The sequence below is a fragment of the Episyrphus balteatus genome, chromosome 1 (assembly GCF_945859705.1).
Source record: "Episyrphus balteatus chromosome 1, idEpiBalt1.1, whole genome shotgun sequence".
Lineage (NCBI taxonomy): Eukaryota > Metazoa > Arthropoda > Insecta > Diptera > Syrphidae > Episyrphus > Episyrphus balteatus.
The window spans coordinates 54,859,482-54,886,367 of record NC_079134.1 but is presented as its reverse complement, the minus strand read 5'-3'; the positions used below and the strand labels follow the sequence as shown (position 1 = coordinate 54,886,367).

Genomic DNA, 26,886 nt, shown 5'->3' with positions numbered 1-26,886 from the left:
AAAAATTTTTTTAATTGCAAACTAATTTTTTTCAAAATTTTTTGTAGGTAATTTAGTACTAATTTAGTTTTCAAAATTTCATGCTCTTATTTATTTTTAAACAAAAACAGAAAACCAGATTCAAAAATATCATGTCATTTTCGAGAAATTAACAAAAAACCGAAACTACTTTTTTCCAAGCAACGTCTTTCTTTCTGTTTTTACGTTGCAGGACTTGTTGATAAATTAATTTATGAAACATTAACCATTCGTCAGTTATTTTTTAAACATTCAGACTTAAATAAGGTTACAATAAAGTTATGCAGTATTAGATTAACCCTGAATTGATCAACTTTTTTCATTTATAACACCTGAAAACTTACCTGAGAATTTGTGTTGCTATTTCTGGGGTGCTCGCCGCTAATGGATTCTAGCTTTAACCTTTAAGGGCCATAATAAAATTGTTTTATTTTAATGAAAAACAATGAAATAATACTTAACGCCAGACCTGTCTTTCTATATGTTTTTGGACCCGCTGAATCCGAATTTCAAGTCCGTTTTGCCCAATCACCCTCCAGTTTTGAGAAAAATGCAAAAAAGACCCCAAAAAAGGCAAAAAAAACTTTCCTTTTTTTAGTTTTTTGCATTTTACTCAAAACATGAGGGTGATAGGCCCAAACGGACTTGAAATTCCGATTCAGCGGGTCCAAAAACATATCGAAAGATAGGTCTGGTTCCTGGTACACGACACTTTTTTTTGTGTGCCGGTGTAATTGTTGTAACTAGTTTTCAAACAGAAATAAACTAAAACTACAAAATTTGTAATTTTTGACTAAAGCAAAAAAAAAACACATTTTTTAGAGATTTTGCATGGTGCAGGTTTTCCTAAATATCATAAAATCAATGAGTTTTTTTTCTGGCAAACTTGTAAACGACTTTTTTGTTCATTATTGTTTTCTTCATAAGACTAAATTTATAAAACACTATCAGCCGTATTTATTAGATTTGCTTAAATTGGTTCTCAAAGGTTGTTTAGTTAAGCTTGCTTAAATATTTAGGCAGCCTTTAAGCAACGTTAATTAAATTTGGATTTAAAATCTTTTTTTCTTTGATGCTTAACTAAACACGGAAAATATCAAAAAACGTAAGCGAATTACAAATCTAGTACAAAAAAAATACCTTTACATTTCACTTTTTGACATTTGCAACAAATATAATTCAAAAATAAAGCTATGGAATCTAAACGAAAAAGATCTGAAAATTGGGACTCTTCCGACAAGGTAACATTTCATGTATTTAGAATTCATAAAATCAATATAATAAAGAATTATTTCCAGACTCTCTTGAAACAGCTAATAGAGGAAAAAATGGCCATAATCGAAGACAAATGTTTCGATACAATCACTTTTAAGAAGAAACGAGAAGCTTGGCAGAAAATCCTATCGTCGTAAGTATTTATAAGTCGTGAATACATGTTTAAAATCCTTATTTACTTTTCTTTCCACACCACCACAAGATCATGAGGATGACCATTTACAGCGGTATTTATTAGATTAGCTTAAACTGGTTCTCAAAGGTTGTTTAGTTAAGCTTGCTTAAATATTTAATTCGCCTTTAAGCAACGTTGCTTATTTATTTATTATCAGCCCTATGATGGTAGCCGATCGGAAAAATATCCGATCGGAGAAAAGTTCCGATCGGAAGATTTTTGTATTCATGGTACCCGAATTTGAGAAGAAAAATTGACGTCAAACAACGGACTCATTTGACATTTACCAGTTTGTAAAAATATTTAAATAAAAATATAAAATAAACATAAAAACAAACATAAAAACATACAAAAATAGAAATTACTTACTCATTATTGGTTTGTGCACTTATTTGTGTGTTTTTGAACAATTTATTTGTTTATTATTCCAATTTTGTTGGTTTTTATTTTTTTCGGATAATATTTCACGTTTGAATTTCTGTCGGGAAGAATCGGAAAGAAAAAAAAGCGCAAAGCACAACCCGTCGCAAATATTTTGACAGTTCACTGCATAGCATCGCATGTATTTTAAATTTTCAACGCACCTAAGATTTTTTTTCGTAGATCTGTCCGATTTTACTGTCGGAAGGGTTTAAATCATATGAAAATTGAAAAATTCGTACAAATCGGATAAAATTTTCTTCCGATCGGCTACCATCATAGAGCTGTATAATCGAATTTCCACAGATGATTAACTAAACGATAGTTGTGTCAAAAAATGAAGGGGAATTGACTAGTCTAGTACAAAATACTATTACATTTTAGAAACATCACGTGGTTTTTGACAACTTGAGGGTATTTTTTTTTTTTGCAAACAAAAATTCTTAACCTTGACTGCGCAAAAAAAAAAGATTAGGTCGCTGACGATGAGTTTGCTTTCGTCGGATTCCTTAATAAAATGCACAGAGCAAAGCCAGACAGCATTGATTTTTTCATTTGTACTAACCATTTTATTTTTTTTAACATTCTTTAATATTTTGATTTGAATTTAAAATTCAAGCTCCTTTGAGAGAATAATTTCATTTAAAACCAAAATGAAGTCTTCACCCCATACCCTAGATAAATTAATAACATGATACTGAGCTCACGATCTTAATAATAATTCATATGTAGTCAAATCAATCTTAAAATGGCTCTAAGCAAGCTCTAAACGCGGTGAATGGCGTTTAAGTTAAGCAATCGTTAAGCAACGTCACAGTACACATGAAAAGGTAATATATTCCGAACTGACATTGGTCGCCAGATTGTCAAAACATGACACTTTGGCGACCAATGTCAGCTACCGAATTCTTAATTGTTTAAAATACCGACGAAAAACGAACAAAAACCGATAAACCACGCACACCACTAATTTTTAAACAATTATTTACCATTTTCCGCGATGAAACACGAAGAAAATTTGATATATTTCAATTTATAATATTTTTAAATGACATTTTATAAATTAAAACAAAAACAAATTTCCTGTTTACTGCGATTGAAATATAAAAATTAAAGGCTGACCTGACAGATTGGTGCCCATTTTTGACAAACAAATTTTGACAACGTTCGGAATATATTACCTTATTATGTGTACTGTGAAGCAACGTTGCTTAAATGTGTAAATTCTTTATAAATACACATTTTGTACTTAAAAGCTATTTAGAGGTTGTTTAACGTTAAACAACCTTTAAAATTCTTTTATAAATATGGCTGTTAATGTCTATGATCCCCGATGAATTTGCAGTGGATCACAATAACTTTGATTGCGATGGGAGAGAAAACACCGATAGTTTCGCTTAAATCGCCATCAACATCAACGAAATGGATCCTGCAGATAAACCAAACACTGAAAATAATAAATTTCGTAAAATTACGAAAATCGTTTCATACAGTACATTTCCGTTGGCCCAACGAAACTTTCGTTGGCTCAACGAAAATATGTAATTTTTCGTAATATGAAAACCTTCATCAATTAATGAAAACGTTTCAAACACTTTTTCTCCCTTTTGAGTGCCAAAAAATCCAATTTAATGAAAAGATTCACCACTTAACGAAAAATTTCATACTCATTTTAAAGAATAAAAATAAGAATTTTTTCCTTACTTTATCAATGTTTTAATTAAGTAACGAAAAAATTCATTAACTTATGAAATTCAACATTGACTAACGAAAATCTTCATAAACTTATGAAAATTCTTCATATACTAATGAAATATTACATCGGCTTATGAAAAAATACATCAGTTAACGAAAAAAATCGTTGCCTTACAGAAAAAAAAAAACATAGACTTGGGTGCATTTCTGTTTTAATAATGAAAAACTTAATCTTGCTGGATATAGTTCACATTAGGTTTTTGTTTAAAAATCTATGTAAGTTGAGCTGAATATTAACAATATTTGCGTATTGACATTGACAAGGTGTCTCACGATAAGTCAGTGAACTGATGAGTCCAAGTGAGTTCCAGCGGGACAAACGCCAATTTTTTGTTTGGACTAAAGGCCATAAAAAGCTATATTAAGGGGTAATAACACCTTGTAGACACGAAATCGGTTCACAACTTTCATCAGCGTATAATACAAAGGAGAAACATTATTTTCTTTTGGAGTTTGTTTAGTTTGTTTCAGTATATCAATAGGTAACAGAATAGGGTAATTTGAAAATTTTTAATGACGTGAAATTTTGTAAATGGCGGCGTAGTTCAGGATGATCGCAAAATTCTGTGCTCCCAACGGGCGACCAACTAACTCCTACAGTTTTTAACCGATTGGGCTGAAATTTTGTGTGGAGCTTAAAAATACTATTCTCTAGTAAATTAGTAAAAAAATTTTGATTTCAAACAAAATAGTCTGAACTAGAATTTCATGTACATAGGTACATGACTTGACTATGTTCCTTTTTTTTATGTGATAATATCTGCGTTCCTTTGGGCACATTTATCTATTGCTTTGAAATTAAAACAGGGGTCGAATACGAATTACGACATACGTTCGTTAACGAATGGTTGCTATGTGTCCCTATCGTTTTCTTATAATTAAATAGAGACAGAAATAGTCAAAACGTTAACGTGTGATCGTAATCGTGTGCCGTAATTCGATCCCAGCTTTTAACTACTTTTTCAATAGAATAAAAGTAGTTGACAGCAACTATTAAGTACTAAGCAATAGTAATGCCCCAAAGGAACGCAGCTAATGAAATCAAATACCTGAATTCACTTAAAACTATGTATGTATTTATTTTTTTTTCTGTTTTGTTTGCCTAAGTATTTATTAAATAGCATTATTTGTTATTTCCTGTGAACTATAAAATAAAATTCTTAAAAGAAAAGAATTTCAACTTAAATTTATGAAGTTTTTTAATAACTTAAATCACACTTAATGATATCAATAATCTGAAATATGAGTCAGCCCCTTCCTCCAAAACCACTTGGTGCAATGATACCTATTATTTTTGTTTTTTTAAGAGTCTCTATTATATTCCCCCAAACATACCATTTAGCGTTTTTTGTTCCAAGAGATATTTCAAATTTCATCCTCAAAAAGAAGTTCCAACTTTGACCATTTTTTTTTTTCTACATGAAAAACCAAAATCTGAAATACGGGAAACCCCCTCCCTCCGAAGCCGCTTGGTGTAGTGACCTGATTTTTTGTTTCTTAGAATCTCTATTATATCTCCTCAAACAAACCATTAACCGTTTTTTGTTCCAGGGGATATTTCAAACTTCATCCTCAAAAAGAAGTTCCAACTTTGACCATTTTTTTTCTACATGAAAAACCAAAATCTGAAATACGGGAAAACCCCTCCCTCCGAAGCCGCTTGGTGTAGTGACCTGATTTTTTGTTTCTTAGAATCTCTATTATATGTTCTCAAACAAACCATTAACCGTTTTTTGTTCCTGGGGATATTTCAAACTTTATCCTCAAAAAGAAGTTCCAACTTTGACCATTTTTTTCTACATGAAAAACCAAAATCTGAAATACGGGAAACCCCCTCCCTCCGAAGCCGCTTGGTGTAGTGACCTGATTTTTTGTTTCTTAGAATCTCTATTATATCTTCTCAAACATACCATTTACCGTTGGAACTTCTTTTTGAGGATGATGATTGGAATATCCTCTGTAATAAAAAACGGTAAATGGTATGTTTGAGAAGATATAATAGAGATTCTAAGAAACAAAAAATCAGGTCACTACATAGATTCCAAACTCTCCAGTTTGGAATGATAAATCCAGTGCCGGTTTGAGCAGGGGGCGCCGGGAGAAAAAAGGCAATAGCAGATTATGTCTTACCTCTCATATACTTTATAATACATTTACGTAATAAACTGCAATTAATTATTAAAGTTCATCAGCTTAACTTAAAAAAAAATTCAATATTTATGTTACTTAGGCTCAGTTAACAAGTTTAACTTTATCTCTGACTTTTTTGTTTAAACACATTTAAAGAGTAGATCCTGTAGGTGCAGTTGGTTTTATTTGAACAATTTTTTCAAAAACATTTTCAACTACGTTAATGTCGTTTTCGATTGGAATCACTCAATGATTCACTCATTCTGAAATCCAGTAAATTCAGCCCTGGATAAATCAAACTAAACTGATTTTGTTCGTAAAGAAAGAAACATAAAATAAAAGTCATGGCAATCTATGATTTCAAAGTTATTTTAATTTTTGTTAAGACTGCGGTGTTCTTGAAAAAAAAAAACATTAAGAAATCCTGCTAATTAAATTTAGAATCAATTTGTTTTTAGTAGGTACGTCCTTTTTCTCCGTATATGCAGATTGAGGTTAATTTCAGGTCCCATTTTTTATTTAAGCACCTCAAAATTGATTCTCCCCTGGGCAAAATTTTGTCCCGCTTCACATTTGGGTTGTGCAAATTAAATAGATTCTCATGTGAGCAAATGTTTTTCCGCTTCACCCTTTTACCAACTCATTCATGATCTTATTTTGTCATGATGCAATTTCCTAACCATTATGTTTGGAAACTTCTTTTTTGTTTTCCAACAACAGCTTGTAATTGTACTTTGCATTGGAGTGGGTTCTACTATTTCATCGGCAGTGTCCATATTAACTTGTCTCTTTAGATATAGGTACGAAAAAATAAAAAAAAAAACGATGTGGGATATGAGTCCCGAAATTATTTTTGGGACTTATGTTTCAGTAGTGAGGCCCATTGGCCTCACTGGATTCGAGTAAAGTGGGACATAAATTCGGAAAAAAAATCGGGACTTATGGCCCTGCGCTTATATTTTTACTAAAAAGTAATTTTACGAAAAATCACGCTACTTTCGTTTTCGTTGAAAATAAATTCTCTTTTAATTTTTTTGAATGTGTACTAGGTTCCCATTAGAGAGTGGAGTTCAATTCCACCTTGCATGGGAAAGAATACTACTTTACTAAAGTGGATTTTGTTCCCACTGAATGAGAACGAAGTCCCTCAGTGAACTTAGATCCCGTGGACTTAGTTTCCTGCACCTTTTTGAAATGCTACTTCGCGGTTTGGTTGTCTCATGAGTTTCGGGATTTGTACATTAACAAAAATCTAGGTTTGACTGTTTTCAAGGATTGAGTCAAGCACATAATATAAGATAATAAACAATGCAATTCAACCTTGTGGACAGTAAATACTTCTATAACTATGTTAAATTTATTTAAAATTAATAAGTTTTTATGTACAGAAAACTTAAATTACTACAAAAATTATGTTCTCTTTTTCATCAAATCAGTTATAAGTTGAATAGCTGAGAGAAAAATTTTCTATTTTAATTAAATCTCAAATCAGCTTCCAATAGATTTATTCCCAGGAGCAAGTTACATATACATAAATCACCCTAAAACATTGGGCTCCTAGTTATTTTCACGATCCAATGACTTTCCTTTTGTTTCTTTTAAATATAATAAGTTGAATATAAATCCAAACAGTGCAACTCCACCACATATCCACATGACCCCACTTAGTCCGATGATTGTCATTAAAACTGGGAACGCCTTCAAAGCAATGGTTGCAAAAAGTCCCATGAGAACTAAGCAAAACGTTGACCCCAGAGATCGAATCTTAAAATTAAAAACAAATAATGAAATATCAGTTTTATATGTTTGAAAATGTGAGCCGTATCTATAATAAAATAGAAAATGAACATCTTCAGTAGAAAAAATATATATCAATCGAAAAATAATAACTATACGTTTATAATGGTTGTTAATACATGCCTTTAAGGGAAGAACTTCAACAAGGATTACAAAAGATACCGAAACTACTCCCAAATTTGCTGAAAAAATAACGAACGAAATCATAATCAGAGGAATCCATTCATAGCCGCTCAAATCGTTGTGGTGTGAAAAATATGAATATGCTCCAACGATAATGCAACCCAAAGAAAGGGAAATTGTAGAAAGCAACATCAAAAACTTTCTTCCAAGTCTATCTACTAAAATTGTTGCGCTGCACGATCCTAATATCTGAGCAATTCCAACAATTATTGAGCTTGCGTTTGGAGACAATATTGAACCTGCGTCAGCAAAAATCAAAGACGAATAATTGATTATGGCAAAATTTCCAGAGAGCATATAAACTCCCATTAAAATGCTTCCAATGCCAAGAGCATTCAGAGATCTTTTAGTTACTAAGAAGAAGAAAAAAATAAAACAAATTCAAAACAAATGTCAATAATAGAAAAAGAAATGGAAAACTTACAGAAATCAAGAATTGTTACTTTTTTCTGATTTTCAGATGACTGAATATTCATTTTTAGTTCATTGAAATCAGCACATATTTGCTGATCATGTTCTTTACTTTCGTTACTGAAATTCTTGTAAAATTTAAATGATTTTTCTGCGGATGCAGTTAGTCCTTTTCGTAGCAGGTACTGTGGTGTTTCCGGATATCTTAGTAAAAGTAACAAGTTGAAAATAGGCAAAGTCAAAATAGCTCCAGGAATCACATAATAAGGAATGTAGGAAGCAATCACGAAACCAGATACCATGCCGCTGTTTATTGAAAATATAAAAAGTGATCCCAGGGAACCGCGAATTCTGAAATATACGTCAATTGTTATCAGAAAATAAAACCAAATAATGTTCAATTATTTATTCGTAAGCTCACTTAGGATCAGCTATTTCGGCAATAAAGATTGAAATTACCACAAATATACCACCACCTGTTAGGCCTCCCAGAAATCGGGCTATGTAGAGATGATAGACTTCATTAGCGAAGTAAATAATGATCCAAAATGCCTAAAAATGTATATTTAATGACTTACGCCTGGTTTATATGTAATTCTGTGGGAAAAAATCAAAGCATATGTCCTATATAAAACATATTTTTAAATAAATAAATAATAAAATCGGTTTTCTGACAGATAGCTAGTTTTTAATTAAAGGAAATGATAACGAACAAGGAGCAATTTTAGGGCCATTTTCTTCACTATTGCTCAACTTGAAGCAAACTCGAGAGTTGGCGAACTTGAGAGTTGACTTCAACTCGAAGGTTGAAACACAAGTTGAACATTTGTTTTCTTCACTATTTTTTCTCAACTCTCGAGGTTTAGAAACAGAAGTTGGCCAACTTCCAGTTTGAAAAATATCCCTGGGATATTTGTAACATTTAACACAAAGACTTTCATTAAAATTTGAAAATCAATCGTTTATGTCATTTAAAACGAAGTTTCGGATTTTTTTTAGTTCGAAACGTCAAATTTATTTTAAAATTAAAAAATAAAATAGTATAAAATCGGTGTTTAGAATTCATTTTTCTTTGTTTTTTTTCCTATAAATTAATTTTAAACAAATCTATTTTTTCTTGTGTTAATATGTGTGTGCCGTTCAATAATTTTGAAGTGATTTAAAGCAAAATCGGTGGTTAATGTTTATCATGATTTTGTATTGAATCAGAACTGTCTGCTTATGGAAAAATACATATATTTTTACTAATTTGATTTCAAGTGCATCATTCAGGGATTTAAATAAAAGTGGAAGTAAACCCTTGGATGTACATAAATAATATGTATGTATGTACTATGTATGCACGTTTCTTTTAAAAAATCAAAATTCCTTGGAGCCATTTTATTCGCTATTTTTTAGTTAAATTTCCAATTTTCCATAAATAATGTTTCCTATCAGCGTAAAATAATGTTTGAAATAAAATTTATAGAAAAAAAACATGACATTTGATATAAAATCTAAAGTTTGCTATCACAACTTCTGCTTTTTCGGAAGTTGAGAAAACCAGAAGTTGATCAACTCGAGAGTTGAGAATCGAAAGTTGAAACTGTCAACTTTTAGTGAAGAAAAACAAAATCTCAAGTTGAGTTCAACTTCTAGTGAAGAAAATGGCTCTTAGTTGATAGAATTTATGGAAGAAAATTTTTCACTGAAAAATTGGTTCCAAAAAGCCAATGATTCGTGTAAAACTTCTAAGAACTTAAGTATAAACGTTTAATTTGTCATCAAAACCGAAAATAAAATGAATTGTTGGCTTTTTGGGACCAAATACAGATTTTACTGTCTTTTCGAAAAAAAAACACCCTTTTTTTATGAAAACTCTTTATTCTTGCTTTCTATCCCAAATTCAATGTTTTCACCAAATTTCATTAGGGTGACCCATCATTTTTGTTTTCACTCAAAAAAACACCCTTTTAACCATGATATTTTTATAGATTCTTGTTTCTAATCTTAAAAGTAACATAATTGCTGAATTTCAATAGGGTACCACTAATAATACTCTAGGATTACACACTTTTTCAAATATACCCATATTTTCTCTACACCTAAAAAAAACACCCTTTCACATGAAAAACAATTTATAGTTTTACTTTATTCGTAATTCCCGAGGAAAAGACAACATTTTTAATAAATTTCCATTGATTTTATCGGACTTTTCACGGATTTTTCCCTTTAACCTAAAATATTTGTATATTGTTTGTATTTGTGGGTTCTTGGTTTCTGTCATAAATGTAACATTTTTACCAATTTCATTGGTGTAACAATTTTGTCACCAATTTTTAAAAATTAATAAAATATAAGTCAGCTGTTATGATCTCTTTCTCACACATAACTCAACCCATCAAAAAACACACTTTTAATAAAAATATTAAGCACTTTTTGAATCCTATGTCCCTGCTTTATCTAAAACGTTCATCCCGAATTTCATCAGTGTAGCATGTTTTTCACATGGGTTTCGGTTATATTTTACCTGTTGAGGTATAAAAACAAGCATCCTCGTTTTTAATCGGCAATTACTTTTCTCAGATAAATCGTATTGACTTTATTTTTATGTCATTAGATTCAGCATCAAAAAATACCTTAAAAACATGTGTTATATGATAATATTCCACCAACAATTTTGTTGACTATATTTTTGACCTTCACCCCATCCCTCTTGTCCGCGAATAAACACCCTTCCACCCAACTTTTTTGTATAGACTTTTTTTATTTTTGGTTCTTCTCCCAAAAGCAAAATTTTGCCAAGTTTCATGAGTGTAACAATTTTTTTTGTTGATTTTATGTATTACTAGCTAACCCCACCCGCTTCGCCGAGTGCATTTGAATCATTTATTTTCAAAACATGATAAGTCCACTTTTTTTCAAAATTCGTTTTTTTGACTAAATTGTTACTCTAGGGATAACCACGTCTATCTTCAAAATAATGTAGTATCTACTCTATCTATATCCGATCTTACAGCTAAGCGAAATATTTTTTTAGTATCAAAAACAGAATAAGTCCCGGACTTATCATCTTTTGAAAATAAACAACAGTTTTTTTATGTGTAAATGCTATATTAAGCTACTGGCTGAATATCTTAAGTTTAAAGCTTCTTTAAAGTTAAAGAAGCACTCCGGACATTATATATACATTATATTTTAATCTCAAATACTATTTTGTGATAGACTGGAGATGAAAGCAAAATTGTGTACCCATTTTAAAAGTAATTTCGCATCCGTATATTTTCAAAGTATGATAAGTCCAAAAGCGTTTTTATTTTTTATCTTTTGAACTATCGCTCCAAAAATTAAAAACGAAACGGTATTTTGTACCTAGGCAAAAGTTCTACAAAATATATTTATTATAAATTTTGCTACACACATCAAAAGAAAATAGAACGTTTTTTTTCTTCTCCTGCAAAATTTAAAATCATGGACTTTCATGTTTTGAAAATAATGATTCATTCATAAACAAAATTTAACCTGTGTGAAAATATATTCAAACCGAAAAGTGAATTTATATTCATTGCAGTGAACATTTCTAAATTTATTCTAATGTTTTTTGGTTAGATCAATACCTCATATTTTCAACAATGGACTTTGCGCTTTATTTATGGTTAAAGCGAACGTAAGATGAACACAAAATCAAAAAAGCAAGTCTGACGGAATCATTTAACATCTTTGTCTTTGAATTTTCCACAAAAAATGGTAGCGTCTATTTCGAAAACTGTTGATTTTACAGAAAAATGCATACAAAAAATAAACAAAGATTTTACGATTCTGAGAACAAACAGGCAGGGCTACCTTCGTAGATTTTCAAAAAGAGGCCAAAAAAGAGGATTTTGTTAAAAAAAAGAGGCCCCAATAAAACAATGTGAAAATAGAATAAGTTAAGCACGACATACAATCACACGAATAACCTCATTTGCGCCTTTTCCGAACCGCAACACAAACCTTTTAACACAATTTCTTAAAATTAAAATTGTATTATGTTGATACAATTTTAAAAACAGAATATTATAAAAACATTGCTTGTGCATAATTTCTTCAAAAAAGAACACAAAATTTATCAAAAATAAGCTTATTCAAATCAAATCAGCGCTAAACAACAGTAACGTATGTATTTTTTTTTACAATTAAGTCGTTATAATTGAGAGTGGTATAGGTCACATTTTCCTTGATTTTCAAAAATATGCCAATTTTTTTAATCAAACGTACATACCTAATTTTAAAAAAGTTTCCTCTAAAACTAAAATAACTAAAATATCAAAAAGAGGGATTTTTTGACAATTTTTAAAAAGTGGAGGGAAAGTGGATTGGGTGAAAAAAAGAGGAAAAACGCCTCTTTAGAGGCGCAAAGGTAACCCTGCAAACAGGTAACGTCCACAGTACACATAATAAGGTAAAATATTCCGAACGTTGTCAAAATTTGTTTGTCAAAAATGGGCACCAATCTGTCAGGTCGGCCTTTAATTTTTATATTTCAATCGCAGTAAACAGGAAATTTGTTTTTGTTTTAATTTATAAAATGTCATTTAAAAATATTATAAATTGAAAAATAACAAATTTTCTTCGTGTTTCATCGCGAAAATGGTAAATAATTGTTTAAAAATTAGTGGTGTGCGTCGTTTATCGGTTTTTGTGCGTTTTTCGTCGGTATTTTAAACAATTAAGAATTCGGTAGCTGACATTGGTCGCCAAAGTGTCATGTTTTGACAATCTGGCGACCAATGTCAGTTCGGAATATATTACCTTTTTATGTGTACTGTGGGTAACGTCTAGTCTGATGACTATTGGCGTCACATGTACATAATGTATATTATACAATCAGTCACAAATGAGATAATAATGACTTGTGATAATATTAAAAGATTAATATATAAATTCACTTACTATGTGTGGTAAAGGCATTAAGTACAAGGATATTTTTCGTCCTACAAGATCCAATAAGACTCCAAATCCTATTGTTCCAGCCATTGACCCTATGCTCGTGAGGGATCCAATCCATGAAACTTCTTCTACGGTGACTTTAAACATTAATGGCGAATTTTCCGATTGAAATATCAAAAGCATCGGTGAAAGCCATCCCAAGCCGATTCCATAACTATATGAGATTAAAATAACTTCATGTCTTACTATAAGAAAGGATCAATTTAAAATATTTTCATATACAAATATTTACCGGATAATGTGGCCGTCAATTGCCTTCGAAAGGATTTGTTCAAGATACTCTCTTGGTTATTAGAACAGCAACTTGTCATTTTGGTTATATTTTTGAAACTGATGTTTTTTTTAGACTGAAAAAAGAAAATGTTAAATTTGGGAACTTTTTCTTTTCAATTATTAATGTGATGACTTTCTTGCATCACCCAATTAAGCCATGTGGTGAAGCTCTCACATTACTTACTTCGGTTGTTAGTAATTTTGTGATTTCTTGACAATGTCGTTGCCTGTGTTTAATCTTATCATAAAGTGTACAAATATTTATTAAATTTGCTTATATCTATTATACCGCTTGAACAAGAAGGAAGAGTGTCATTTATTAAAGCCATATTTGCTTTAATTTTAAGCTTTCAAAACAATAAAATTATTTTAACTATAACGTTTGTCAATAGGTATTAGGCTGGGTCACAAATGTATGGAGACATTTTTTTTTGCTTAGGAAACAACTCAGGAATTTTTCGAACCCTTCCAACTTCTATTTCAATAATGTCAAACATTTCAAACTCATTTTATTTGTTAACATAGTCAAAATCAAGCTCCCCAGAAATTTTCAGTTACGTAGATTAGTAGTTTCTGAGAAATAGGTCTTCAAAAATCGCAAAAACAGTAGCTGATTAACTAACATATCATAAAAATTATGGATAACTTTTCGTTATCCTAGAAACTTGTTATGGTGATGGATCCTGAAGTACATACAAGGGCAAAAAATCTGTAAACTGTCACATAAGAATCTATGTAGTTCTTAAATGCTTAAGTTTCGATTCAGCAAACATCTGTTTTAAACAGCTTTATTTGAAAGCAAAATAAGAGAGAGATTTTGGGCTTAGAAGAAAGGTATAACATGTTGTTGAAGGTACAACCGTTGATTTTTAATAATATATTTTCTAATTAAATCATTTTTTTTTTTAGAAAATCGCCCGTCCTGGCTAAACGGAGGCGAATATAAACCCCCTCCCATACGATTTTTTCTTGTCTCGACCCAACCTACACGCTTAAGCTTTTTGGCACATCCTCCTGAATTAGCTTGTATAAGAAATGAGATAATAATAATAAATTAAACAAAGCATGTGTGGTTTTTAGGCAAAAATCAGCTTTTTCAAAAATTAAACCACAATCCGGAGGCACTTAGACTTAAAATAATGAAATGAAACTGTACTTATAAGTTAACCGAACCATTTATCACCTTTTATTGGCTGAATCTTTTTGAAATCAAAAAAAAAAAAAAAAATAATTTGACCCACCCCAATAGACATGCAAAAATAAAAGCAAACATTAAAATTTCAAAAGTAAAGTTTAAAATAGTTCAAGTTCTGTTGTAGCTTTGCCCGAGTCGATTTTCGCAAAGTCATGAGGCCTTTTCTAAGTTTAGCTGTTAAGCCCACTTTATAGTCTTTAGATGTAAGTAGCTGAGAATTGTCAAATTGAGGCCGGTGTTTTTCAATCGGCTATAACTAAAGAACCCTTAGGGTCAATGTGGGTAAATGTAAACAACTTCATGTCTTTTTTTTCTTTCGACTTTAGATTTTTATATGTTTTCACGGAACAACTTGAATGGTATCTTCAAATGCAAATATGAAATGATGGCAATTCTTCTTTAAAAATATAAACAAATATTTCCCAAATTGTTTACATTACTGTCAAATGTGGCATGTTTACAAATACCCCACTCGGGGTAAATGTAAACGGTGGTTTAAAATTTAGAATTTCCTCTTTATCATATGGATAACAACTTGAAAAACGTTCAAGAAGGTATTTGACAAAAACTTTTTCAAATTCCAATAAAAGTTTTTGTTTTCTTCCTTTGATTATTTATATAGGCGCCCAATATGCATCCTGAGCAGCTCTGAACGTCATATTTTTTGTTTTTTTACGTCAAAGACCGATTTTGCAACATCATCCACTGAAAATGATGGTGTTGGATACTTTAAAATGTGGCTCCGCGGCACTTTAGCAATAGTAATTGACTAAAAATACGTTATTTTTATTAAAACCAATAATTTCAGCAAAAATATATTTTTATATTTGCCCCCAGAATACGTTGTTTACATTTACCCATTATGAAAAATATTCTTAGGTAAATGTAAACACATGCAAATCGACATAAATGTCCTGTATTTTAAAATTTGCTTATATCACATAGAATCTACGTCAAAATTAAAAACAAAAAAGTATTTGCAAATTGTATTGACTTAATTGAATCTGCAAAAATATTTAATTTTTCTGAAAGGCTAACGACTTGTTTGGCACTTTAAAAAATTATCTTTCACGGAAAATACGCTCGTCGAATGAATTCTCTCTTGACAGCAATGAGCTTGACGTAAAAGTTAAAAGATACATGTGTCCGCGATTTGTACTTATGTATGCATCAAAGAGATTTAACTGAAGCTTGTTATGAGCCATGTTTTCATTTACCCCTGTTTACATTTACCCACATTGACCCTAGCACGTTATTGTTAGTATAACCATTGATTTTTAATAATATTTTTCCAAAAACATTGACCCACATTGACCCTGATTGATTGATACTGGTCGAGTACACTCATACGAGTAAGTTGTGTGAAAAGTGTAGTGAATAGATACTCTTATGATAAATTATTCAATTTAATGAGGAAACGCAATTATTCGTTGAAAAATGACACTTCATAAGTTTATAAAGTTTATCTCTTTTTTTCCGCATCGAATTCGTGAGATAAATTTGTCTGATATTGATAATATCTATTTTCGACTGTTAGAAATCAACACATACTGATGGGAAAAATGATATTAAGAGAGAGATATAAGTAAAATCTGCAAAATTCAGACATATGTAGTTAGTTGTTCTTGTTTTAATATGTTAATTGTTTTGATTTCAAATATATCTCGATGTCGTTTTTTCGCACAAAATCTATATAGATAAACAAAAAAACACAACTATTATTATTAAACTTTGACATACATATGTAATACTCAATGGTTTTTTTTTCCTTTACTTAATCGCTTTTGACTTTGGAGACTTGAACTTAATTTTATTTTTATTATCAATAATAAAAAGTTAGAGCTCCTTAAAGCGGTGGCGTTCCAATTTACATTTTCTAGAAAAAAAACGTCAAAAGAGGAAAATCCTCATTCCTCTTGCCTGCCTACGACATAGGCGATTGAAAAATCAACGAGTAGCCAGGCACTTATGTAATACTACGTTTCCACCTATCCTAAATCCGAGATTAAGCTAAGTAGATTTAGCACAAATCTCGAGTTGTATTCTGAATCTCGGATTGAAAGTAGGCGACAATCTTAGATTTAGGGTAGCTGAACCCAAATCTAAGATTTAGCGAAGTAGATTTAAAATAAATCTCGAGATTTAATCTAAATCTACTTAGCTAAATCTCGGATTTAGCGTAGGTGGAAACATAGTATAAGTGTACGTATATATTTATGTGGAACTCATATTTTTTATTTTATTTATTAGTAAAGCAAATGCTTTCTTGATGTTTTTTTTATTCTGAAATACTTTGTTGCGTGGGTGTCGTCCATTTCCAATTGAATGTACCGAAGTGCTTGATAAAACGTTTGCTCTTCAAAAAATATTTACATAGTTATAATATTTTCAAAATAATGAATAAGTTTCTGGTTTAAAAACCTTAGGCGCTGCGTGATGTAAATGACATCACAAATAATGAAAAAATCGTAGCCATGTATTTTGTGATTAGTGGCATTCGAAAAAAAAATCGAAAATATAGTCATCCCGTGACTGTTTTTCATGTGCCGTGACTACAAATCTTAAGTTTTGCTATGGAACCTTGAAAACATTTTTGCTTACGTTATCCTCAACAATGATGTATCATTTTGAAATAAAAATTGTACACGCGTACTTTTAAGGTAACTTGCTGTAATTTCGCAGAGCATTTTTTTTACACTACAGTCATTAAATTAGGGTCATCGGTCATGTTAAATTTTTGAGTACTTGGTTGGCCAAAATGACTAATAGCCATTAGATATACAGGGTGTCCCACAGTCACCGCCCCAAATGAAAACATGGATTCCTGAGGTAATTTTAAGTCGAAAAACTTAAGAGGTAATTTTCTCGTTTTCGTCCCGTTTTCGAGTTACCACGGTTTTTATGATTTTTGCTCTCTTGTCCTTTAACTGGCCTTATCTTTGCCAAACTAAGTTTGATTTGAAAGATTTTTTTACAACCAATCAAGAATTTATTACAGGTTAAGTTTGTCTCAAAAGTTTTAATTCATTTTAATTAATTTTGAATTTAAAAATTATTTTTTTTTAATTCACTCAGTTTGTTTATTTTTTTTAATTACTTTTAGTAGCCTTTTTTAATGAAATAAAACTTATTTTTTTTATGAAAATAAACTGGGCTTTAATAAAAAGGTCAAAAAATTAATACTCATTAACGTGTTTTTTGACTTAAATGATATGAAAGTGTAAAAAACAACTTAAAAAATGAAGAAAATTGTGTTTGATGCAAAATTGTGGAAAAACGGCTGTCCGCAGAAAAAAATGTTTTGAGACAAACTTAACCTGTAATAAATTCTTGATTGGTTGTAAAAAAAATCTTTCAAATCAAACTTAGTTTGGCAAAGATAAGGCCAGTTAAAGGACAAGAGAGAAAAAATCATAAAAACCGTGGTAACTCGAAAACGGGACGAAAACGAGAAAATTACCTCTTAAGTTTTTCGACTTAAAATGACCCCAGGAATCCATGGTTTTCATTTAGGGCGGTGACTGTGGGACACCCTGTATATATTTTACTTACCTACAATGCTAAAACTTGATTCTATTATCAAAAAATTGCAAAATTATTTTTCATACTTAAACAACTTATACCTTCAAAACATTAATTTGTATAAAAATTTAATAAATAAAAAACAGGCTCCTTAAGTTTCCTATCAAAAATATCTATTTCATAATATGATATACATATGTATTAGGGTGTCCTTGGTTTTTCAACTTTCTTTTTTTTATCGCATTCACCCTCATTTTAAAAAATGGCGTCATTTGAGGTTCATTTAATGGACGCGACTTTCAAGCTTACAATTCCAATTCATACCTATGGAAATAAGCACTTGATCTTGATCGAGAGAGAATTGCAACATTTCGGTTGTCGACATCATGTTTATGAACTTGTTATAAAAAGCGCGTTTGAAACGAAAGTTTTCCAATAAACGGTTAGTCCGGACATTCTTTTCGAGAATTTCAAGTTTCGAGAAATCTGTAGAAATAATGAATCTTGTTTGTAGGTATTCTGCTGAGTTCCAAAAAAGCAAGTACACCAAGAGTGTACTATCGAGAACTAATTGAATTGTCCATCATATTTTAGAGAGGAAATGCTGAAGATCTAAAGATGAGACCTAGAAATTAGAAAATTAAACAAAAAGGAAAGACAAGGTCTCGGAGATGTTTATTAATTTTATTGTCACATCATATACGAGTATGTTATATCGTGTGCTGTCGCTTCAATGTAAATTCGCTGTAAAGGCACCCTTTCAAGATTTAAATTTTATGAAAATATTAAAACCCTACGATTGGATTCATCAATTTTGAATTATTTTTCATCGTAACCGATACGATACTTTGGTTGTCCAAACAAAAACGTAGATGGTTAAAAACCTAACAAAAGACTTGTGATAGCACAAAACGATATGCACAGGATGAGATGCGGTTCTCATTAAAGGGTAACTTTACCTTTATGTAGGACTTATTTCAGAAAAAAACTTATAATGAGTGATCCTCAAAATATGTCCTTATAGATGGAAGCAACAGTTTGAGTTTAGGTGCAAAACAAAAAGCTCTTCAATTAAGGCCCATTTGCTCATACTTATCATAAATTTGAATCTTAACTAGGTCGAATATAGCACTTATATTTAACTTAGTTTATTCTAAGTTGCTAAAAAATATTTATGTTCAACCTAGCAATGATGTACTTTCATGCGAGAAATCGCTGAGAGCTTTAAATAAAATTGTCAAATCGACACAAACGTCATTTAATTCGAATTATTTTTGAACAATTAACGGAAAATAATTTAACAAATTTGGTTATTCTATCTATTTTAATTGCAGAGAAATTGAATAATAGTGAAAGCGGCAAAATAAATGGTGTTTAATTTAATAAAAACAATTTATTCATTTGAAGGATTATTTGTGTGTATGTATTTGTGTGTCATTGTATTTGTTGGTATTATGTGTGGAAATTTTGACAACAAAATGTTTAAAATTTAAACGAATTTGTGCGGCAAATTGTACCATCTGCTAATGGTTAACACGGATAAAGGAACTGTTCTTAAACTTATAATTACACTGTGATAGTTCGATTTTGCAACAGAGCGGATAGTCCAGTCAAATTATATTTGGTTGTATGGAGGTCTGAGAAATAATTCGCAACTGCAATTCGTACCTAAAATATGAAAGCACACTAGTACAGGAACTAAACCCCCATTTTCCACACAAATGTCTGGACGACTTTGGCCGCCATTTTGTTTTGAACAGTTTTGCGACTATCGCTTGTAGTTCGGCTAGTTTTGGTGTTAGAGAAAAATGTTATGACACAAACTTGTAGTAAATTTTATTTCCCACAAAATATATTTTATAGCTTTTTACTCTAAAACCCACCATTTAGGAATTATAATGAATTTCGTAAAATGCTATGCTCACTTTTTTTTATATGCACCATAACTTTTTATTTTAAACTTTTATCAAAAAATTGTTGTTATAAAAATTAAAGAACTATTAATTAACTAAGTTTTTCTCATATAAGGTTTTTTTGTCCGACGTACCGTTCCCTCACTTGAACGAAAAATCAATAAAAAAAATTAGAAAAAACAGGATGAGGGGAGAGTACGATAACTATGGCGCTGAGATTTGATAATTGTATTTTGTAGAAGGGTTCAATACAAGTATTTTTTACTTTGGGAGGGGGGGTCTATCTAACCCCGTTTAAGCGGGAGAGGAAATTTTCTAAAAAAACAACCTAATATTTAAAAAAAAATATTAAAAAACAACGGCAACACTATGAGTTATGAAGGATATTTTTTTCAAAAGCCACAATTGAACGCTTTAATTTAATTTTCAAATAGTGTTATTAAAATTAATAGTTTTTGAAATAATCGATCTCAAAGTTAAAATTAGCGAAACAAATTAAAAAAAAAAACACATTCAATACTATTTTTGTCATGACCATTAATTTCAATACAAATTTACTATTACAATAAAACTACCTTCGCTGATTTTCTATGCCTTCTTGTTTTTGAGAAAATGGAAAATGAAACAAAAAAAAACAGATTAACAATTTTTTATTTTTTTTTGCTGTTTTGATAACTTTGGTACTAACAATATCATAAACAAAAAAGATCTTATGTTTTTATTACATATAGAGTTAGTTGAGAGCTTTATGCGTTAAAAAAAAACAAACATTTTACGCTCACCACAGAGATGCTGAGAACCCGCAAAGCAGGGCAGGCAAGGTACTTTTTAGTTAAAAAACTGTTGACATTGGCGCCTACCTGACGACTTTTCGTACCCTAAGTGGAGCAGAAAATTGCCCGCTTTTTTGTTGATGGCCAAAGTTATCAAAATAGCAAAAAAAAAAAAAGTGAACATCTGATAAAAAACTATTTTTTTTTTATTTTCTCAAAAACTAGAAGTCATGGAATATACGGTTTTCAGCGTTTGACAGAAGATCAGCCAAGGTAGTTTTATTGTACCTAATAGTAAATTTTTTATTGAAATTAATGGTCATGACAAAAATAGTATTGAATGTGTTTTTTTTTTTTAATTTGTTTCGCTAATTTTAACTTTGAGATCGATTATTTCAAAAACTATTAATTTTAATAACACTATTTAAAAATTAAATTAAAGCGTTTAATTGTGGCTTTTGAAAAAAAATATCCTTCCTTTTTAATATTTTTTTTTTTAAATATTAGGTTGTTTTTTAGAAAATTTCCCCTCCCGCCTAAACGGGGTTAGATAGACCCCCCTCCCAAAGTAAAAAATACTTGTATTGAACCCTTCTACAAAATACAATTATCAAATCTCAGCGCCATAGTTATCGTACTCTCCCCTCACCCTGTTTTTTCTAATTTTTTTTATTGATTTTTCGTTCTAGTGAGGGAACGGTACGTCGGACAAAAAAACCTTATATGAGAAAAACATAGTTAATTAATAGTTCTTTAATTTTTATAACAACAATTTTTTGATAAAAGTTTAAAATAAAAAGTTATGGTGCATATAAAAAAAAGTGAGCATAGCATTTTACGAAATTCATTATAATTCCTAAATGGTGGGTTTTAGAGTAAAAAGCTATAAAATATATTTTGTGGGAAATAAAATTTACTACAAGTTTGTCTCATAACATTTTTCTCTAACACCAAAACTAGCCGAGCAAAACTGTTCAAAACAAAATGGCGGCCAAAGTCGTCCAGACATTTGTGTGGAAAATGGGGGGTTTAGTTCCTGTACTAGTGTACTTTCATATTTTAGGTACGAATTGCAGTTGCGAATTATTTCTCAGCAAAAGTATAACTTGACTGGACTAGGAGACACATCGATTCTAGTTAATTCGAGTGTGCTGAATTCAGTGGTGGCAACCGTTTTAAAAACTCGGCTCAGGTTTTCGAGATATTTCGAAAATAAAATCTTAGGTCGGGACTATTAAAATACTGATAATTTCGAATAATTAAGTTTTTTTTAAGCAGTTTTTAGTTTAGAGAGAAGCTATTCCTGTATATAGCTATATGTTTAACACTATTCCAACCTAGATTGTTATGTTTCGGTCGCTTACAAAGCATTTTTAAAAAAAAAACTTCACTTTTTCATGTTTTTTTTTATTTTTTGACTTTCAAAGCCTTTAATATGGATGCAATTGAGACAATGAATTATTATTGTGGGTTGTAATGGCATGGCGATATTTATTTATTTAATGTTTCCTGCAACCAAGAATATATGCGGTTGAAATTTTATCTACTAAGTTGAACCTTTTACGTAAATAAAAAACAAAGCGCCTTTGAAATATTGCATATTTACATTATTTATTATATAATTTTAATAACGAAAGGGGTTACCATCGCATGTTTTTCAACCTATTAAAATCCAAGTTCAGGCCATTAGTTATAGGTTTTTAATTGCTATTTTTAAAATTTTTTAAATTACATAATATAACTAGAGTGAGATATGAAACCGGGATGGTGAAAAATCTTGTTTGTAAAAATGTATATGTATATAGATTTTCCACCTTAATGAGGCATTTTAGTTAACCTGAACTTACTGTGAACTAAGTGCTGTGAACAACTTAATTGCTCATAGTTTGCCAAAAAGATTAATCCGATCAAAAATAAAGAATTGAGAATGGGCTAATGGTTGTGGGGGAAACATTTTGCCTAATTTCGTCTTGCAAAAATGTTTAAAAAAAACAATAGTACAATAGGTACGTAATCAAAGAGAACACATACAAACTATGATCAAAATTAAATGTTTAACTTTGAGAATAACTAAATCATATACTTGCCCAGTGATCTAGTTCTTTTATTAACTTCTTACACTTACATTTCAAAGTAAAAGTTTCTTGAGTTCTAATTTAATTTTTTTTTTTATATTTTAACCAAAAAAGAAATCAAAATACGCGTTTACGTATAATCTACTTATACACATACCTACCTCTACCTATACATTTTTATATCTGTTATAAATAAATATATTTATTTCAATGGCAACAATGCGTAGTGAAAACTGTAACACTTCAATAAATGAATTTTAAGTCAACGTTCATTGTTTGTCAATTAAGTTATTTAATCGGGATTGTAATGTTTTAAGTTATGGTATCCCTGAAAACTTACTGTTTGTACATTAAAAATGTCTGCTGCTGATGGGACTCCAACTCTTCCATTAAAATCTTTAAGAGAATTGAATTATCTTTACACCCTGAAGCCTGAATAAGAATGCTAAGAGAATTGAAAACTATTTATGAAATCAAAACTTTTCTTATGAGATCTCAAATGCTTTCTCAGGACAGGACTTAGATTTAATAAAAGTGTAAGCGGGACATAAACGGCAAAAATAAAATCAACTAGCAACTAACCCTTAAGTGCGAGTGAGAAGACATCATTGACGAGTGAGAAGAAAAGAAAACATACATAATTTTTTTTCCTACTGATTTATTCTGCAGATGCAGACACAGCGTTTATAGTCTTCTTCCTTACTCCTCTCTTTGTTGTCTAATGTCGTTTTCTTTCACTCTATTAAGGAGTACTCTAAATTTTTACTCCTTTTTCTGGAGTGAAGAACATAATGAGAGTAATTTTTTTTTTGGAATAGTGTGTGTGACAAGGCAAAAATGGATAATTTCCATGAAAAAAATAGTGATAACAGGCCTAAGGAAAAATTTTATGAATTGAAAAAAAAAATTAATATTAATAACATATGAAGCATAATAATACTATGTTTCCACCTACGCTAAATCCGAGATTTAGCTAAGTAGATTTAGAATAAATCTCGAGATTTATTTTAATCTACTTCGTTAAATCTCAGATTTGGGTTCAGCTACCCTAAATCTAAGATTTTCACCTACTTTCAATCCGAGATTTAGAATAAAACTCGAGATTTATGCTAAATCTATTTAGCTAAATCTCGTATTTAGCGTAGGTGGAAACGTAGTATAAGCGTTCGTTGATAAGTCTGCTTCTACATGAAGACGCAAGGCGCAGAAATTATCTTTAAATTTCCTTTTGATTTTCGTTTCGGTGCAAGATAGGGTCTTTGCCATAAAGCTAAGAATGTCACGTTACTCCTCCGTCCAAAAATTTAAGTATTAGACCGGTCTGGTAATTTTCTAGGCATGAATTCCATAGAAAAGGTCTTTTGGAGCTTTCCCCTTTTGTACCTTATTTTTTTATGAAAAAGTATCAGTTCTTTAACTTTTTAGTCAATCCGTATCTACATGATAAGTGTAAGTAAATGAGACAAAAACAAATTTGAGATGTGTCGACAAAAACTTTAAAAATTCAGCAACTTGAACCAAAAAATTGTATTTTTTTCGCTTGAGCCTGATAATATGGCAAGGTACTGTATGTGCATCTTGTGCGTCTACGTCTTCGTCTAGGAGCAGACTATGTTTTTTAATTCTAAAAAAAAAAAATGTACAAAAAAAAACAACTCCAGTGGGGTCTATGTGCAACGAAAACTTTTGAATAAATTAAAAACGTTACTATACACGCAAATGATGCACAACCGACGAAGAAGACTGCGTGACCGACGAAATAAAATAAAGCAGACCAGCAAAAAAAAGAACATACAGAAAAGAATATCTAGAGACGCGACTTCGATTGGTTTTCTCTTCTTTTTTACCGGAGACTCACGGTAGAAAATCTTTCTAACCTTTTTTTCGAACTTTATTTCTCCCATTCTCTTATGTGCGTCTCGCGCTTTGCGTCTTCGTGTAAGAGCGGACTTAGTTTTACTTTTGTTATATTTTTCATTACGCTTCTGATCGGGTTTTTCAGCCTAATTGACACACACCCTTAGTTTGATAATTGTAAAATAAAAATATCCCATCAACAGAGAAAAAAATGGTATTATTTTGTTATATGGCACAGGATTTTTTTTGTTATTGATGAAGAACACTGGCTGAAAAATGTCGGGGTACTCCGTAGTATTAAAATTACTCCGGAGTAATTTTTTTTAAACTTTTGTGGCGTCAAAGAACACAAAACCTTCAAAAGTGCAAAAATAAGTACTAAAAGGGTACTCTCATTGGAGTGAAAGAAAACGACATAACACAATTTATATAACCCTATCTGTCCGAACCAAAACCATTCACACAAACAAATGCTTGCTTGCTGTAGTTCATCTTGATCAATGCAAGCTTCGTATCTCTTTAGGATCCTATTGCAAGACTTTTAAGGCCCCAACCCATAGAATCCGTTGCGTCCGTTCCGTCAATCCATCCGTTGAAGTTGAAGGATGGGACAGAAAAGGGGGAACCCATAGAATACGTCGTACGACGGATTGCTTTTTGACAGCTCACTTCAAATTCCGAGGTGTGTTCGATATTTTATCGCTGAATGTGCACTAAAGGAAGTTCTGATGCAAGAAATTTTTAACTATTACACCGGCACACAAAATAAAAAAAGTGTCATGTACCAGGAACCAGACCTATTTTTCTATATGTTTTTAGGCGCGCTGAATCCGAATTTCAAGTCCGTTTGGCCCGGTCACCCTCCAGTTTTTCAGCGAATTCAGCGGGTCCAAAAACATATAGAAAGATAGGTCTGGTTCCTGGTACATGGAACTTTTTTTTTTGTGTGCCGTGTGATGAAAGCGACATTTCGCGACAGTGCCAGCAAACCAAAAAAAAAGTTGTATGTGACAGGAACAAGACCTATCTTTCTATATGTTTTTAGACCTTCTGAATCCGAATTTCAAGTCCGTTTTGCCCGGTCACCTAAATAGATTACGAAACTACTTTTAGAGCAAAATTTTCATAACAAGATTCTTTTAAGACTTTAAGTTTGTATAATCCTATTCCAAGACGAAAAATTGAAGATTTAAGTACTTCGAAGCTACAGAAGTGTTCAAGTCTTAAAATAAAACAGTTATGGGAACAATTTAAGTTCCATAACAAGGAATTCATTCTTCAGTATTGCAATGGGACATAAAAGAGTCTTATGAGATCTTTTTTCAGATTTCGAGAGCTTAGCTCTGGAGAGTTTGTTAGTTGGGGGTGACACCCGAGAGCTACCAGGGGGTAGTTATATATAGTGTTGTGGCAAAATTGTAACCATATATTAACATATTATGTAGGTACCTAAACCTACGCGTACCTAGCAGTTTCTATTTGCACGAAAAAACTTACTCGACTCGTTCTTTGTATTTACTTTATTTGTGTAGTTCCAAACGCAAAATCATGCAATTACGATAAAAGTATGGTTGGTAGTGCTGGATTTAGAAGTAGAGTAGATACAAGAGTTGTGCTGTGTTGTACATGTTTTATTGCATTTCAAATTACATCAAATGCAATATTTTTACCCATATGGTGTCTGATTTTGAGATAATTTTGAGCTTGACTTTTACTGAGAAAAACACCAACAGAACTTTGAATTATAAGCATTTATATTTAATTTTTTCAAACTACCACAAAACACTGCTTTCACTTACAAACCACTTTAAATTCTAAAACTATCTCAAACGAAATACTTAAAATATTTTACTCAGCCAATTGATATGTAGGTATAACAAATTATATGTATCTATGAATGTATATTGAAAGCGAATCTATTATTCACCAATTAATCCAGTCAAATAAGGGTTTAACCTCGGAATGAATGTTAGTAGAATTTTTTTTTGCTCAATATCTTCCTTTTGCCATTCTATAACATATCTCAAAAGTCTAGAAAAATCTCATGTCCGCTTGTCGCGATTTCAAGGTCAAATCGCGAAATGGAGATTTTCAAAATTAGCAAAAATAGGCTATGGTATTATATACACATATCATACATGATTTC

At 31.0% G+C, this 26,886-nt stretch overlaps 1 protein-coding gene across 3 annotated transcripts; it reads right to left on the bottom strand.

Annotated features, from left to right (window-relative positions):
* Nucleotides 1-7,087: 7,087 nt before the first annotated feature.
* Nucleotides 7,088-26,387, bottom strand: LOC129920958 (facilitated trehalose transporter Tret1-like). Of its 3 annotated transcripts, none has more exons than XM_056002534.1 (7): nucleotides 26,238-26,387; nucleotides 13,365-13,479; nucleotides 13,076-13,305; nucleotides 8,586-8,716; nucleotides 8,178-8,515; nucleotides 7,694-8,106; nucleotides 7,088-7,537 (listed from the first exon to the last, which is right to left on the bottom strand). In XM_056002534.1, exons 2-7 carry the CDS (start codon nucleotides 13,441-13,443, stop codon nucleotides 7,331-7,333), a joined length of 1,398 nt encoding a protein of 465 aa, XP_055858509.1. In that variant the 5' UTR covers nucleotides 13,444-13,479; nucleotides 26,238-26,387; the 3' UTR covers nucleotides 7,088-7,330. The 3 variants fall into 3 exon arrangements, with proteins under 3 accessions (XP_055858509.1, XP_055858510.1, XP_055858511.1); XM_056002535.1 differs by having other exon boundaries at nucleotides 26,260-26,387; XM_056002536.1 differs by lacking the exon at nucleotides 26,238-26,387 and having other exon boundaries at nucleotides 13,076-13,286; nucleotides 13,365-13,574.
* Between the last annotated feature and the right edge of the window lie 499 nt (nucleotides 26,388-26,886).